This window comes from Myxine glutinosa, chromosome 1 (genome assembly GCF_964187855.1).
Source record: "Myxine glutinosa chromosome 1, kmMyxGlut1.1, whole genome shotgun sequence".
Lineage (NCBI taxonomy): Eukaryota > Metazoa > Chordata > Myxini > Myxiniformes > Myxinidae > Myxine > Myxine glutinosa.
Window position 1 is genome coordinate 23,072,323 of NC_136261.1, and position 18,337 is coordinate 23,090,659.

General features: G+C 42.0%; 1 protein-coding gene across 5 annotated transcripts in view; it reads left to right on the forward strand.

The window, feature by feature from the left end:
• The window catches only part of AP3D1 (adaptor related protein complex 3 subunit delta 1), a 100,133-nt gene that overhangs the window by 26,835 nt on the left and 54,961 nt on the right, over positions 1-18,337 (forward strand). For 3 of the 5 annotated variants that reach the window (XM_068108307.2, XM_068108324.2, XM_068108333.2), the window contains exons 8-14: positions 1,157-1,230; positions 7,472-7,521; positions 8,113-8,162; positions 15,769-15,817; positions 16,184-16,329; positions 16,463-16,611; positions 17,983-18,213. In XM_068108307.2, coding sequence (XP_067964408.2) covers positions 1,157-1,230; positions 7,472-7,521; positions 8,113-8,162; positions 15,769-15,817; positions 16,184-16,329; positions 16,463-16,611; positions 17,983-18,213 — 749 coding nt within the window. The remainder of the gene's footprint in view (positions 1-1,156; positions 1,231-7,471; positions 7,522-8,112; positions 8,163-15,768; positions 15,818-16,183; positions 16,330-16,462; positions 16,612-17,982; positions 18,214-18,337) is intronic. The other 2 variants (XM_068108314.2, XM_078767853.1) reach the window with 1 other exon arrangement.

Consider the following 18,337-nt stretch of genomic DNA (forward strand, 5'->3'; position numbering starts at 1 on the left):
GTATGCAAAAAACCATTCCGGAGATTCTGAAGCCATGTGGCAAAAAGTTTTTTTAGTCTGACGAAACCAAGATGGAACTTTTTGGTCTAAATACAAAACGTTATGTTTGGTGCAAACCCAACACCGAACATCACCCAAGGAACACCATCCCTTCTGTGAAGCATGGTGGTGGCAGCATCATGTTATGGGGATGTTTCTCTTCAGCAGGGACTTTGGCACTTGTTGGGATAGAAGGGAAAATGGATGGAGCAAAATACAGAAAAATCCAAGAGGAAAACCTGCTGCCTTCTGCAAGAAAGCTGAAATTGGGACAGAAGTTCACCTTTCAGTATGACAACGACCTGAACCACACAGCCAAAGCTCCATTGGAGTGGCTAAGGAATAAAAATATTAATGTCCTTGAGTGGCCCAGCCTGAGCCCCAATCTAAATCCAATCAAAAATCTGTGGCATGACTTGACGATTGTTCTCAACACTTCCCACGTAACTTGACTGAGATTGAACAGTTTTGCACAGAACAATGGGCAAATATTGCCCAATCAAGATGTGCAAAGTTAGTAGAAACTTACCCCAACAGACTCCACAACTGCAATTGCTGTCAAAGGTGTTTCCACCAAGTATTAACTCAGGGGGTGGGGGGGGGGGGGGGGGTGGGTGGACACTTATCCAACCAAGATAATCTAGTTTTGTATTTTTAATTAATTTTCTGATATTTGTAGAATTTGTTTTTCACTTGGACGTTGTGGGTTACGATGTGTAAATAAAGGTGAAAAAAGCCTGACTTAATGCATTTAAATTCCAGGTTATAGGGCAACATTAGGTGAAAATTTCAAAAGGGGGTGTAGACTTTCTATAGGTACTGTAACTCCTTCCCTTTTCTTCGACTGCAGCTCTAACTCGTATCATTTACCTGTCTTAATAGCCCTCAAACCTTTTTATGATCACTCATTTTTCCTTCCCTTTTAATTATTAACATGTTCATTAACCAAGTAAGCTATTTTGTCATTTTGACGTCATTTCAATTTAATGTTAAGATGTTGAGAAACTAAACCAGTGTGATTTGCTGTATTTTGTTTATGATGCTGCAGTGTGAAGAATGGTCAAATATATGTGAAGAATGGTCAAATTGATCTGTTGTTATCTGGCTTTGGCTACAGTTTGGAGCATTGACGCCTCTGGAGCCACGACTTGGCAAGAAACTCATTGAACCATTGACAAACCTCATACACAGGTAGGCTGCTGAGGTGAGTGGTGTGAGTTGTTGCTGCACTTCCTCGTTGACGAGGATGAGAGTAATTGTGGGGCTGTGACTTTGTAACAAAAACTCAAAAAGTAGTTTGGATTCGGCTCGGTAATTTTGGGAGAAACCTAGCAGGGTCACGCATAAACTCGGAACTTAGATAAGTTTGCATTATATTTAGCCTATATAAATCGATTGAATGGCCTCAATCTAAGTTGCAGTGCCTGATTGTGATAATCATAATCCTGCACATTGCTGATATTACAATTGTTTGTACTCTCTTTATTCTCTTCTCTCTTCTTTTTTTACTCTCTTCTTTTCTTTAAGCGCCATGTGCAGGCAACAACTCGACACATTCCTTATTTTAGAGCTCTTTCAACCAATGCCAGAATAAAACTTTTTTTTCCTTTTTTATATCGTAGTATTTTTACCATGAGCTTCTGTTCCTACAAATTAAAATGCAAGTGATTTGATTCCAGACAGTGAATTCCGTACGAACACTGAAGCGCAACGGCGCAAGCCAAGCCTCACCAGTCTCCCCACCAAAGCGTACACCTGACATACGGCGATCAATCGGCCAAAACGCTGTTGTTTCATGCTTTAACATCAATTTGATTAATAATTGAAAGTTTTTATTGTGATGTTGACCTGTGAGTGTAAATGTTGTGGTACAGCAAATTTTGGGGGAATTGGCCCAGGGGTATGGAATTGTATAAAAATCAAAGAAAAGGCTTCATATAGAAACAAGTTGCTTTTGTACACATTGTATACAGTGCATTCAGAATGTATTGTTATGTCTGGGGGTAGAGCAAAATCTAGAGCCAGGTAGATCTGAATAGGTAACATGCTTCGACTGTCGCAATAGGGAATCTACCTGTAATAAGTTCTATGTTAGTCCGGTTTGTCAGGTTAAGATGTCTGCTTGTGAACATACCAGGATGTTCGAGTGTTAAATAGTGTAGGGATTAAAGAGAAACCCCTGTGTGTCACACCTGGTAATCAAACCTTTGTCCCTTATGGCAATGCACTCATTTAAACACTTAGACAGGCCCTTAGTACAACATTAAATAATTCCCTTCCCTGACACGGACTTCGGAAGAAAAAAGGCAAGAGGCCAGTTCGGGGCACCGCCGCATGGGCTGCAGCCAGCTACACCTCCGGCAGGCCTAGCCACATCGAGTAGCACGAGCTATGACCACGCCACAGGCCTGTGATTCGGTGGAGGGCACTGATTGGGTGGCGTGCCAAGGCTGACGTCACCGCCGCAAGGTTATATGAGGGGGCGGCGAACGACATTTGCGGTCTTGCACATCCGGCTCTTCTTGCTTGCGCAGCACGTCTCTCTTGCAGTTTGAACTCTCTTGCGCAGCACGTCCCCCCCTGGCTGCCTTGTGCTCTCTGCGCTTTTCCTCTTGGTCTTGAGAGGTCCTCGTGGTCTTGGCTCGCCATCTGCGTGGTGCTTGGAGCGGTGCTTTCGGAGCGAGGGACCTCGTGGTGTGCGATCGATTGGAGCGAGGCGTGGTGGCACGCGAGCGGGGCCGGAAGGAGCCGTGTTTGGACGGCAGACAATACAAGACGACAGACGAGATAAGGCTGCACCCACACCTCACATTTACAAGGACACGACGTTTCCTTTTATTAATTCATCTTCCCTTGTTCGTTTCTGAAGTGAGTTGTGGGGACGTCCAAATTTAGGACTTTTATTTAATATCGCGTTTCCCTGTCCCGACCTTTGCAAATAAACCCTTGTATTATTTTCCGTTCCCTGCAAATCTTGTGCCGTTTGAGTTCATTTGCCTTCCACAGTTACGCACTCCCGCTTCTTTCTCTTCCCTTCTTCTCTTCCCACGTTTGATAGTAAAATCCGTATTGATCGTCGCCTCCGTTAAAGCCGTTCTTTCCCTGGTATTAACCGGAAGGGTCCGCGCGACAGTATTCAGACTCCTTCACGTTTTTCACATTTTGTTATGTTGCAGCCTTATGCTGAAATCGTTTAAATTCATTTTTTCCCTCATCAATCTACACTCAATACCCCATAATGACAAAGAGAAAATAGGATTTTAGAAAGTTTTGCAAATTTATTAAAAAGAAAAAACTGAAATATCACATTGACATAAGTATTCAGACCCTTTGTTGTGACACTTTAAATTTAGCTCACGTGCCTCCCATTTCTCTTGATCATCTTTGAGATGTTTCTACACCTTGATTGGAGTCCTTCTGTGGTAAATTCAATTGATTGGACATGATTTGGAAAGGCACACACCTGTCTAAAAAGTCTCACAGCTGACTGCATATCAGAGCAAAAACCAAGCCATGAGGTCAAAGGAACTGCCTGCAGAGCTCAGAGACAGTATTGTGTCGAGGCACAGATCTGGGGAAGCCTACAAAAAGATTTCTGCTGCATTGAAGGTTCCTAAGAGCACAGTGGCCTCCATAATTGTAAAATGGAAGAAGTTTGGAACAACCAGGACTCTTCCTAGAACTGGCCGCCTGGCCAAACTGAGCAATCGGGGGAGAAAGGGCCTTGGTAAGAGAGGTGACCAAGAACCCGATGGTCACTCTGGCTGAGCTCCAGAGATCCTGTGTGGAGATGGGCTAAACTTCCAGAAGGACAAGCATCACTGCAACACTCCACTGATCTGGGCTTTCTGGCAGAGTGGCCAGACAGAAGCCTCTCCTCAGTGAAAGACACATGAAAGCCCACTTGGAGTTTGCAAAAAAGCACATAAAGGACTCTCAGACTGTGAGAAACAAGATTCTGTGGTCTGATGAAACCAAGATTGAACTGTTTGGCCTCAATTCTAAGCGTCATGTCTGGAGGAAACCAGGCACCGCTCATCACCTGCCCAAATACCATCCCAACAGTGAAGCATGGTGGTGGCAGCATCATGCTGTGGGGGTGTTTTTCAGCAGCAGGGACTGGTCAGGGTTGAGGGAACAATGAACGAAGCAAAGCACAGAGATATCCTCAATGAAAACGTGAAACAGAGTGCTCAGGACCTCAGACTGGGCCGAAGGTTCACCTTCCAACAGGACAATGACCCTAAGCACATAGCCAAGACAATGCAGGAGTGGCTTAGGGACAACTCTGTGAAGGTCCTTGAGTGGCCCAGCCAGAGCCCTGACTTGAACCCAATCGAACATCTCTGGAGAGACCTGAAAATGGCTGTCCACTGACGGTCCCCACCCAACCTGACAGAGCTTGAGAGGATCTGCAGAGAAGAAAGGCAGAAAATCCCCAAATCCAGGTGTGCAAAGCTTGTTGCGTCATACCCAAGAAGACTCGAGGCTGTAATCGATGCCAAAGGTGCTTCAAGTAAGTACTAAGTACTGAGTTAAGGGTCTGAATACTTATGTCAATGTGATATTTCAGTTTTTTCTTTTTAATAAATTTGCAAAACTTTCTAAAATCCTGTTTTCTCTTTGTCATTATGGGGTATTGAGTGTAGATTGATGAGGGAATAAATGAATTTAAACGATTTCAGCATAAGGCTGCAACATAACAAAATGTGAAAAAAGTGAAGGGGTCTGAATACTTTCTGAATGCACTGTATATATTTTTATTATTTTCCCCATGCTTTTTAAGATAAACAAAAATGTAATTATAGGCACATTTTACCACATTTTAAATGATGCTTTGTGTATGTAATCACCATTATCAAATACGTAGTGTGTTCAAAAAGTATCCGACCTTTATTTTTCGTGCGTTAAAAAAAAAGAAGCTAGGGAGGCGTTGATTGGTGCACGTATGTAGGCGATCCTAATGCGCACGCGTGAATTTTTTCCCACCTGCAGAAGCTGTCATTCGACGGCAGACCGCCGATGAGTGAGGACATGTAAGCGAGCGCCGTCGGATTTTCGTTTTTGACAAAATGACGGAAAAACTTGAACAACGCTACTGCATCAAATTTTGTGTTTTTTGGTCTCGGGGATGTTGGATGCTTCCATTGTGATGACTGCAACTTGGTTTCTGGGTCGTACCCATAAACCCAGGACTCATCGCCAGTGATAACTGTGTTGAGGAAGCTGGGATCGCTGTTCACAGTCTCCAGCATGTCCTGTGCGATCTCCAAATGGAGTTGCTTCTGCTCAATCGTTAGCAGCTTTGGTACGAACTTCGCTGAGATTCTCCTGAAGCCCAAATCCTCCTTCATAATGGAATGAACGGTGTTGAATCTTGCGGATCGTTTCCACTTGGGAATCGCCAAGCTTTACACAAAATTTGATGCAGTAGCGTTGTTCAAGTTTTTCCGTCATTTTGTCAAAAACGAAAATCCGATGGCGCTCGCTTACATGTCCTCACTCATCTGCGGTCTGCCGTCGAATGACAGCTTCTGCAGGTGGGAAAAAATTCACGGGTGCGCATTAGGATCGCCTACATACGTGCACCAATCAACGCCTCCCTAGCTTCTTTTTTTTTACGCACGAAAAATAAAGGTCGGATACTTTTTGAACACAGTAGTATGTAAAGATTTTTTGGATTTGATCCCCAGTTCATGCCCCTTGGATCACATGGGTCAAAACAGAACATTTTTTTCTCAAAACTTAATATTGAGTTATTCCTTAGGGAACTTTTTGCCATCTTTGAAATTTTGCTTTAGTTGTGAAGCGTGGGGATTTGTGATGGCTCGCCATCGACTTCACCCTGCTTTGAACCTTGTAATTGAGTTACATTGCAAAATAAGCTGTCTTTCAGAAACTTGGAGATGCTTGGAAAAGTTTCAGATGGGTCACCCTTCTACCAGCTGTTAGATATTGCTCCTTTGCTTTTGAATTGTTTGATCCATTAATATAACTAGGGCATTGCCCGTACTATATCTATATCTAAAATTATATCCCCCCCCTCTATTTACATGAAATGGTTTGGTCCAAAGCGAACGGCTTGCGAGTACGGTGACAATCCCCCCCCTCTATTTACATGCAATGGTTTGGTCCAAAGCGAACGGCTTCCGGAGTTTGGTAAAGAAATCGCCATCGCGTGCACAAACGCGCAGGAAAGCGAATGAATCGCAAATTCGGTTTTATTAGTTTTAAAACATAGTTTAACGCCAACATAGTTTGCAAACGTGAAATAAATGAATACGCTCTCAAATGTGCCATCCGAGGCAGAGTGTGTCCTCCACGTTCGGCACACGCGATCGTTCGCTGCTCTCTGATTGGTTGAATCGTTTTTTGGACATAGCTCGGTAAGTAATTGTCCGATTAATATGAAACCTTGAAAAGGCACATCCTCGGGTCCCCAGCAATATACCTGGCAAGTTTCAAGTATATCGGACCGGTAGTTGTCGAGAAACAGCGGTCACAGACAAACAAACAAACGTACAGACGTACAGAGATTACTGGAATTATAGATAGATAATTTATGTTGTTATGCTGTAATAATGTTAATAAATGATAAGAAACGTTAAAGAAACCCTGCACAGCAGGAGACGGGATATTGTAATCGTGTGTGTGTGTGTGTGTGTGTGTGTGTGTGTGTGTGTGTGTGTGTGTGTGTGTGTGTGTGTGTGTGTGTGTGTGTGTATCTGTCTGTGTGTGTATCTGTCTGTGTGTGTATCTGTCTGTGTCTGTGTCTCTCTGTCTGTCTGTCTGTCTGGCCCATAACTTTTTTACCATTTGAGCTATGGTCATCAAACTTTCACCAAACCTTTATTATGACAACACAGAGAAGGCAAATTAATAATTTGGTTCAAAGGTCAAAGGTCAGCATCACATAAAATTGTCAATTTGCATCTGATTGACCTGGAATTTTAAGAATTTGTATATTGGGTCATTGAGTTGGTTCACCAATCAAAAGCAACGAGCCGATTGTTTTTTAGATCAAAAGGTCAAGGTTGCGTAAAATCACTAATTTGCACCCGATTGACTTAAAATTTCAGGAATTTGCATATGGGATCACTGAATTGGTTCACGAATCAAAAGGCAGGAGTCGTTTATTTTTTTTTTTAGATCAAAAGGTCAAAGGTCAAGGTTGCATAAAATCATCAATTATCATTTTGTATTAAAAAAAAACTGTTTTCATTATTTTGAGCACACGGTAGAAGAAGAAGATGACTAAATACAAACGGATGTGGACGGGCTTTGCATTTTCATATGCTTTCTAGTTTATTTTTTGTTTTGCTAACCTACAGAATTATTTATTTTACACTGTTTTTTCCCCATTATTTATTTGCCTGTCTGACATTTCTCATGCTGTTTTAACAAATCGTTTTTCTCTTCTCTTCACTTGCAGCACTTCAGCGATGTCTTTGTTGTACGAGTGCGTGAACACTGTTATAGCAGGTATAACTCTCTATCTTGTGTCTTTCTTAAAAAAAAAATGTTTCCAAGATTTCCTTAATTTACTTCCTTTGTCATTCACCAATCTTTCATTTTCTTTCCGTATATTTCTCCTCAAAATCGATATCCTACCTAACCCTTCATCGTCATTTCTTTTGTACGCCTGTTTTGATTTGGTAATCTCGTATCTGTGCGGAATTGGTCTTTGCATGCATGACACATTTTGCATTTCCCATTCATGACAAATTATTGGTGTTTTCCCATGTTTAACAACATTGGCTTATGTTCATCCTTGCTTCATTCATCGCAAATTGCTCTCGGTGCTCTCTTCCATGCTGTAAAGCTCTTGTTTATGCCACGAAGTTCCTTTGCCAATTTTTAAAGGCCAGTAAAGCTGGAGCTTGTTTCTGCCGAAACCCTCATCGTACATGCAACAGCGCAGAATTGTGCACAAGCTTAACCATGGACCTCTGGATTCTGGAGCCTAACCCGGTCATGCAAGGCGCCTGCAGTTGCTTTCCTCACGACTCCTTTGCTGCTAACCTTTCTATCTTCTCTACTTCTTTCTCTTTTCCTTTGCTCCCTTGCTCACAGTTCTCATTTCCCTGTCTTCAGGGATGCCCGACCACAGCGCAAGTATTCAGGTAAGCCAAATCCGCCCTACAATTTATCTTACTCTTTTTCCTCCGCTTTCACACTTTCTGTCATCTTTTTTCTTTTTCGCTGTCTGTTTAAAATCAATTGTTATCTCTCCCCCTCCACCCCATCCACTGTTCAGATGAAACCCATGCTTGCACAATCCTTTACTTTTACTAAAGCAGGACCTTCATACTCTCAGCTGTATTTCTCTTTGTTGCAGGAGTTTTTGACTCTTTTGGGTTTGCCAAACCTTGTTTCTTTATGAGGGGTATGTTTTTTGGCTTGTAATTTCCCGTATTTTCACGCAAATAACCAGCCCTCTGTCATACCCCACACCTGGAGAAAAAAGTGCTCTTGGAAAATTTCAGGAACGTATAACCTGCATGTGGGTGTACCCCACATATTAGGGGTGTGTTCAGTTACCAAGTTTGTTGTAAAGCGCTCACCTAATGGCTTAAGCACTCCATTCAAAACAATTGATAAGGAGCGGCTGTCTTGGCAAGCGCTAGCTATAGCTCCTTGTTAACTGAACACCCTTGCTTTCCTCTCCACATGACCGGGAGATGCGAGATCTCAATATTTCCAGCAACCGGCATGGCTTAGTCGTCAATGGCCAACGAACGGCTCTTGTCAAATATAACTGCAGTAAATAACCAATTGACATTAAAATGAATATTTTGAGAATAGGTTATTATGATAATTAAATGAAATTGTTTTTTGATAATTTTTTATTGTGATATTGTGGTAATTAATAAGTAAAAATAAGAGAAAACTTTCAAGTTTCACAGCCGAATTCAAACTGAAAGTTTACGAATAAGTGGGCTGATTTCTGTAGAAGAGGATGAGAGTGATGACATGAATTGTGACAGAACAGGCATGTATTCAGTTACCAAGCAGCTTGCCAAGCCGTTTTGAGTGCAATGCTTGCTTGAGTGCTTATGCCACTTGGCGAGTACTCTTCAAGAAACTTGGTAACTGAACACACACCCCACACAGACTCTGAGCTACTTTACAGCTGTTTCACAGCTACACAGAAGACGAGGACTTTGTGGGCTTTACGGAACCTTACGGTCTCGTAACATTACTTTTCCGGAACCTTGTGGGCTTTATGGTCACGACTTACCGGGGTCCTTGAATAGCTTTGCAATTGTATATATATATATATATATATATATATATAATATATATATATATATATATATATATATAGATATAGATATATATAGATATAGATAGATATATATATATATATATATATATATATATATATATATATATATATAATATATATATATATATATATATATATATATATATATATATATATATAATGTTACGAGTTATATATATATATATACTAGCAGAAGTACCCGGCATTGCCGGGCGGGGGAGGGGAACGGGGGGGGAGGGGAGGAGGGGAGGAGAGGGGGGGGAGGGGAGGAGAGGGGGGGAGGGGGGAGGGGGGAGGGGGGAGGGGGGAGGAGAGGGGGGGAGGGGAGGGCCAGTCAACAATGACGTTGCAGTTCTCATGGTCGGAGAGCAGCACAACAATCGCGACATCGTCCTGAATCTTCGCAATAGCACGAAGCGGATTTTGGAGACTCACCGATCCTGTGACGCCCTCCAGTACCGGCGTTGCCGGGTGGGGGAAGGGAGACCCGTACATTCCCAACCCGTACATTCGCCCTCTCGACTCAAGCTCACTCGGACAAAAGCCTCGCACAAATTACACCGTGAAGGCCCAATGGCCATGTCTATGCCACAAATCAAGTACGTGAGCGAGTCGGCGCACTGAATTGAAAATATATAGAACGCTCAGTGAAAGCCAATATATAGAACGCTCAGTGAAAGCCAATATATAGAAAAGTGAAGCCAACTGGCGGCAGAGATGGAACATCACGTGATTGCTCTGAGCGAATCAGCGCGCTGCTCTGCCACCGGTCAGAATCCGTGAAAAATATTCCTCGCTGAAAAAAAATCTGTGTGAAACATGCTACTATCTATGCTAAATCATGCTAAATCATGCTAAATTATGCTAAATCATGCTAAATGCTAATCATGCTAAAATCTATGCTACTTGCTGTGAGTTTATGGCGGCAAGGAACATCACGTGATCGCGTCACGAACATCATTCGTGATCACGTCATCACGTGATCGTGATCGTCATCAATGAGCGCGAATGAGCGAATCAGCGCGCTGGAAATTTTCCTTCCTTACTCATGGCGTAAATAAATATACTGCCGTAAATATGGTACATTATTAAAAAATAAATGTACTACAATATTTTTGAAACTTTCATTGGTTGCTAGGAGACGGCAGCATGTAAAAACCGTTTGAATATTTGAAATACAGTTTGATCCAGAGGTAAGTGGTATGGGCTTGCTGGTTGGTGGACACGATATGTGTAAGGGAAATTATTTTGGTGTCCTGTATCTGGTCGTGCTAGTTGGTGAACACGGTAAATTTAAGGGAAATGATTTTCTGTCATTCTTCTGAGTGGTTGCTTCTCCTTCCCCGTATTTTTGTTCATTTTATTGTTTTTTTCCACTCTCTTGAGTTGTGGGCCTTCCTTGAGTGGTATTACATTTATCATCATCATCATTGGAATGTCTGTTGTAAAGATACGGACATCAAGTCCGTATCTTGACGCAGAGAGCATCAAGCACCATCTTTTTATACCAGGCAACGGCAACGCACTAACGCAGACCTCGCTCGGCCCGCCCACAGCGACCTCTCTCAGCCCCGCCCATAGCTGCCTCGCTCGGTCCCACGCACAGTGACCTCGCTCGTCCCGCCCACAGCGAACTCGCCCGGTCCCGCCACAGCGACCTCGCTCGGTCCCGCCCACAGCTACCTTGCTCGGTCCCTCCCACAGCGGCATCACTCCGCCCTACACGGCACTATCTATATATTATTCGTACAATGACGGGTACTTCTGCTCGCTGAAAAAAAATCTACGTGAAACATGCTACTATCTATGCTAAATCATGCTAAATCATGCTAATCATGCAGAAGTACCCGGCAAAAACGCAATTGCTTTTCGCTCTGAAATACGTGCGAAGTTAATGGCGGCAACGAACATCACGTGATCGCTCTGAGCGAATCAGCGCGCTGCTCTGCTACCGGTCAGATTCCGGTCATAATATTTCGCGCTGAGGTAAAAATATGGTAAAAAAATATTATGAAATCAATTTTTAGGTCGCCATGTTCGTCCCAGGCTCAATGGCCATGTCTGTGCCAAATATCAAGTACGTGAGCCTCTCCGTTTAGGAGTCTACCGGTAACATTACACACACACACACACACACACACACACACACACACACACACACACACACACACACACACACACTCACACACACACACACAGTCACGTGAAAAAGTAAGTACACCCCATGTAGAGTTTTGGCTTTTCAACATATTTCAACACGTAGCTATTTGATCTTCATTTCAACAATATTGACGGATAAAGGTGATATGATATAACAAATATCATGAAACATTTACATTTTGTAGTCCATTGTATAATTTAAATAAACATAAATGCAAATTTCGCATGTGGAAAAAGTAAGTACACCCCTACATTTATCACTACTTCAAACACCTAAAATTAGAATCAGGCGCACCAGCTCAGGTGCAAATGATTAGAACATCTTGAGAGAGGATCTTGAGGAACCTGTCTTATTTAAACCTCAGACATTTACTTTGGTTTGCTCTTTGTTGTTGATGTGTGTGGCGTCACCATGCCTAGATCAAAAGAGCTCTCTGAGGCCTTCAGAAGGAAGGTTATAGATGCGTACGAGTCTGGGAAGGGATTTAAAAAGATCTCCAAACAATTTGAAATCAATCATTCGACTGTCCGGAAGATCATCTGCAAGTGGAGAAGATTCCAAACAACTGCCAACTTGTTCAGGCCAGGCCGCCCCAGCAAGTTCAGCCCGAGAGCAGACCGCAAGATGCTGAAAAAAGTCTCCAAGAACCCCAGAATGTCATCACGGGACCTACAGGTATCTCTTGCCACTGTTGATGTCAAAGTGCACATGTCTACCATGAGAAAGAGGCTGCACAAATTTGATCTGCATGGGAGGTGTGCCAGGAGGAAACCTTTGCTGGCCAGAAAGAACATCAGGGCAAGACTAAAGTTTGCCAATGAACACCTAGGCAAAGACCAGCACTTCTGGAACAATGAGCTCTGGACAGATGAGTCAAAGGTAGAGCTATTTGGCCACAGTACCAGAGACATGTTTGGCGAAAACCAAAGACAGCATTTGACCACAAGAACCTGATACCAACTGTAAAGCATGGTGGTGGAAATATTATGGTTTGGGGCAGCTTTGCTGCATCAGGGCCTGGGCAGCTCACCATCATAGAATCCACTATGAATTCTTCATTGTACCAGAGGGTGCTTGAGGATAATGTGAGGCCATCTGTCGGAAAGTTGAAGCTCAACCGAAGGTGGACCTTGCAACATGACAATGACCCTAAACATACCATTAATCCACCAAGGAATGGCTGAAAAGAAAGAAAATGGAGGGTTCTGGAATGGCTAAGTCAAAGACCAGATCTAAATCCCATCGAGATGTTGTGGGGGGATTTGAAACGAGCTGTGCATGCAAGAAACCCTCAAACATTGCACAGCTGAAAGAATTCTGCATGAGGAGTGGGAAAAAAATTCTCAGTCGATGTCAGAGACTGGTAGACAGTTATAAGAAACGCCTACTTGAGGTTGTTTCTGCCAAAGGGGGCAATACCACCTATTAGAGCCAAGGGTGTACTTACTTTTTCCACATGCAAAATTTGCATTTATGTTTATTTAAATTATACAATGGACTACAAAATGTAAATGTTTCATGATATTTGTTGTATTATATCACCTTTATCGATCAATATTGTTGAAATGAGATCAAATAGCTGTATGTTGAAATATGTTGAAAAAGTCAAAACTTTACATGGGGTGTACTTACTTTTTCACATGACTATATATATATACACAAATATAGAGATACATACATACATAAACACACAAGCATATATATATATATATATATACAAATTGTATACAAATATAGAGATACATACATACATAAACACACAAGCATATATTCATATCCCATTTATATTCATATAATATATTTATATATTTATATAAATGACATATAAAGGTAGAATGAATGAATGGGTGAATGTATGAATGAATGAATGAATGGGTTACGGTTAACAATTTGATTGGGTTGATGTAGGAACATGCTTTAATCATCAAAATTTATACCATGAGGGATTTTTGTCCGAAGTTTATGTATCCAAAAGGACTCACGTTTCAGAATCGTGGTGTGTGATCGATTTGTGATTGATTCAATGGCAGAGATTTGAATGTCATTTATCGAGTGATCGGTTGATTAAAGTGTATCGTGTAAGGTAGAGATTTGCCCTGACTGGTGTGGAAGTTATTGATTTCTGACCGGGGTGTTATTAAATCGTGTGTAGAGTGTATTCTCAGTTTTTCCAACATATTGTTTGTTGCACCTTTGGCAAGTGATTAGGTATATGACCCATGTAGATTTGCAGTTCATATAGGAGGTGATGGCGAATTTTTGTCCAGTGCTAGAACTACAAAATTTGTTTCCTTCTAGTAAATGCTTGTGAATAATACATTTGTTTGCTGTGCATTTATAGAAGCCAGGGATCCTAGTTTGTTTGTTGTGGGGCTGTGGGTGCTTTGCTTTTACCAAGAGGTCCCTGAGTGTCCAACCACGTCGAAATGATGTTCGTGGAGGTTGAAGAAATGTGGTGCCGAGTGTTTCTGATTGATGGAGAGGAAGGGCCTTATTCAGAATACTTGGCAATTGGGATGAGGTAGCAGAGTAGGTGGTTACCAGTGGGACACGGTTAGTTGCAGGTTTGGGTTTGTAAGTCAGAAGGTCTGCTCTCGGTATGTGTTTTGCTCGGTTTATTGCTTCTTTCACAGAGTGAGGGTCATAGTTTCTTGCAATGAAGTGTGTTTCTAATTGGCAGAGAGAAGTTTCTTCTGCCATTTTTGTTGAGCAAATGCGTCTTACTCTGAGTGCTTGACTGTATGGTATGCTTGCAATTGTATGTTTAGGATGAGATGAAGAAGGGAGAAGGTAAGAGTGAGTGTCTGTTGGTTTGGTGTATAGTTCTGTTTCGAGTCTGTTATTTTGAAGCGTGAGTGATGTGTCTAGAAAGTGAACTTCGGACTGTGAGCTGTCGAATGTAAACTTGATGGTCGGATGAATCAAATTTAATTCATTTTGGAATTGTGTGAGACTACGGGGGGATTTTGACCAGATGAACTGGATGTCATCAATATAACGTACCCAGGATTTTTCCAAGATGCCGTGATGAGGTTGTGCATTGACTTGTATTTCTGTCCCTGCCTACCCTTCACCATTCTCACACACTTCCCTTCCATCTCGTCTCTTGCACACAACATATGTCCACTCTTCTTCTGACCAATACTTCCACCACTTCTCCTGATCTCCCTGTCATTGTCCCTACATTCCATGTCCCAAACCTCAGAAACCGATCTCCACTTCGGGCTGTACCCTGCCCATATGTAGTTGTAATTGTCATGGTTCTCTTTTTGAGGCAATGATTTTATGGCCGGATGCCCTTCCTGACGCCAACCCTCTTAGTCGTCTCTTACGACACGCAGGGATACGGTGTACCTATTCTAATCCAGGGTACACACTGGGAAACGTTTAAAACATTGAAATTTCTGGGGGGGGGGGGGGGGGGGGGGGAGGGAGGGCGGCGTCAGCATCACGGCTGCGGTTTAAACATATTTAAATAATATTTAAACAAAACCATGAAAAACAATCTGGGAAAAGTCTCTAAGTGAGAACGTGATTTGAGAAAGCAGGAGCAGAGGTGGAAGAAAAACGAGATATAGGGGGCGGGGCACAAGTCGAGACGAGGAGGAGAGCGAACAAGCACGTGTCCGGGAGGAGAGAAAGAATTAATACAAATTTTTTTTTGTTTGTTTATTTGTTTGTTCTGTTTTCAAAACGCTGGACAAAAAGGGTAAGATGTTCGTGAGAGGTAGGGGGGAGAAAAGAAAATCAAAGAAACAAGCAAATACTCTGAAGGAAAGAACCCATATTCACAAATCACGTACGGGGGGGGGGGGGGGGGGGAGGGAGCCCGGAGAGTAACATATATATATATATATATATATGTATGTATTTTTACATATATATAAATTTGTGTGTGTGTAGGTAAAATATGCGAAAGAACTGTAATAAAACTATGTATTACAATTAACTTGTAAAAAAAACTGCTTCATTTTTTATATCCTTGATAATTAACTTGCCTCCCTGTGGTATGGCACGTGTCATAAAGTGAAATACCATATAACCCGCACACGAGTATATCCTGCATTTGCAATTTTTGAACGAATATAACTTGTAGCCCATGCGTTATTTACATAAAAATACGTAGCAGTTTCCTCTCGGAGAATCTTGGTGGAAAATGATGGATTTTTTAATGCCCTGCTTACATCAACCTTGTTTCTGAGAAAAAGGAGGTATAAATTAAACATCTGTTATTTATTTGTCAATAGAAATATTTGTTTTTGTTTTTTCTTCTCTGTAGCTTTGTGTCCAGAAACTTCGCATTCTCATTGAGGATTCTGACCAGAATTGTAAGTTTCGATCTAAAGTGAACATTTATATTCCTGACTCAACCAAACTTTAATATCCTTTACATTTCCAGCCAAAGGCATTCTTCGTGTGTGTGTGTGTGTATGTGTGTGCTCGCTCGTGAGTGTATAGATATAGTCAAATTCCGTTGAACTGATTGCAAAGACCAATTCAGATTTTAGATATGAGTACTGCACTCCCTGAATCTTTAAAAAGCAGTAGAGATGACAGTCCCCATCCATCATTAATATCCTGTTCTCATTGCCATAACTGTCAGGTGTCTGCGCCATAACTAATCTTCTTTGCCCTTCTCTTTTTAATGTATTTTTTTTGAATTCCTACTTATTAATTAAGTATGCTTTTTTCAGTGAAATACCTTGGGCTGTTAGCCATGTCCAGGATTCTACGTACCCATCCACGCTCAGTCCAGGCACACAAGGACCTGGTGTTACAGTGCCTCGATGACAAGGATGAGTCGATTCGCCTCCGTTCACTTGACCTCCTTTATGGCATGGTATGGTAGACTATCCTGTGCAAGCTGCATCTCGCTGGCGTTTACATGGGCGTCACAGCTCAAGACTAGAAAAGGCATGTGTGACACATTTGACCTGGTTGGTTTGAATGGCTGTTCATGTTGTCTGCGTCAGGTGAGCAAGAAAAATCTGATGGAAATTGTACGCAAGCTGATGGTGCACATGGACAAAGCAGAAGGCACGGCATACCGAGACGAACTACTCACCAAGATCATTGATATCTGCAGTCAGAGCAACTACCAGCATGTCACCAATTTTGAATGGTTGGCTCTTACAAAGATGGAGCATTCACAGTGGACCATTTTGAATGCTCATGTTTGATCTGATGTTTAAACTCTGTATACATTTGTGGTATTGTAACGAAGAAAAAAATAATCAACTTGTTTACCTTATTTGATCTAAAGGTAGAGAATCTAAGCAGGGCTCTGTTGCACAATTTCCTTATCTTTTTGAAAGTTGTAGGATACTTTAATGTTCACAAGGCAAATGCAGGTGGGCCAACCAGACTTGCATTCCTTTCTGAAGAACAGAGCGCTTTGAAATGTGTGTATTTTTCGGCTATTGTATGAAACCTAAGCATGTTTTTGACTATTGTAAGTATTTTCTTAATGCAATTTTTTGAAAACCACTCATTAAGATGAGTGGAGGAGAGATCTCTTCAAAGACAACATATAAGGAGAACTTTACATCTGCAGCATCATAAGCATCACTGTTGGATATGTTTTAAATATATACTTGCTTAAAATGCAGAGCCTACAGCAAAGCAGTACAGTAAACCCTTAAATATTGCGGGGGTTACGTTCCTGGAAAATGCTGCGATGTTCAAAACCGTGATAGTTAAAACCAATTTCCTATGTGAATCAGGAGGTTATGTTCCTGGGCTTCGAGAAAATGTTGAGGAAGGAGGGGGGCAAAATAAATGCATCACAATTGAAATAAACATACGTGCACTTTTTTTAAATTATCGTGTTTTTTGTTTTATATTGTAAATCATTCACAACTCAGCTTCTGGCTGCAATGATTTGATAATAAAACCATGGAATGAATTTGATTGAATTTGAACGTGCTTCAAAATGAAGTCTCCTGCTGCGTTGAAGCAGATTAAACATGCCCCTCTGCCCCACCATTCCTCCCCTATTAATCTCTTAAAACTTAAATTGTTTCCTTTGTAAACTGTCGGTGTATTTATTTTATATATCGTTCTGCAGCTCCATAAGCCAGTGGATAAATAAAATAATGACTTGTATCGATCGTTTTACATTTCGGCGCCATTCCATTACAGTAGTGTAACTGCGTATGAAACAAAAGGCTCAGTGGTGCGAGATAATCACAGTTCGGCTCAAAACCTGCAATTTGTCGAAATTAAACGCCTCGATAACTAAATTGGCACATAGAGGTTTCCCACGATTGGACATAACCGTGATGTTAAAGCCCGTGATATTTAAGGGTTTACGGTATACTGTCTTGAAAGGACATACCATGGAGGGTTACAAGAAACAAATTGAAGTAGGATGCCCTGGCCAGGCTATTGAAGATGTTAAATAAAGGGTGATTGACTAATTGCTTGTGACTGTGGATAGCAGGTTACTTGCTCATATTTAATGTGAGAAGTGACCGGTGCCATTGCATTGCAGGTATGTGAGTGTGCTGGTGGAACTGACAAGAGCGGAGGGCACGCGGCATGGCAAGATTATCGCAGCTCAGCTGCTTGACGTTGCGATCCGCGTGCGTGCTGTGCGGCCGTTTGCCGTCATGCAGATGGCTCAGCTTCTGCAGGATGGCCCACAACTCGCCAGTTGTGCTCAGCGAAATGGCATGTCCGACGTGCTTTATGCCGCTGCATGGATCTGTGGAGAGTTCGCACAGTAAGTCTGCAGCATGTTGTCATGTAGCGTTTGCCCCTCTGTATTATACCCTTTGTCCTGTTATCTGTCATTATAGTGGTGTCTTTGCCTCCTATGTGTGTGAATGATGTGCATCATGTGTACG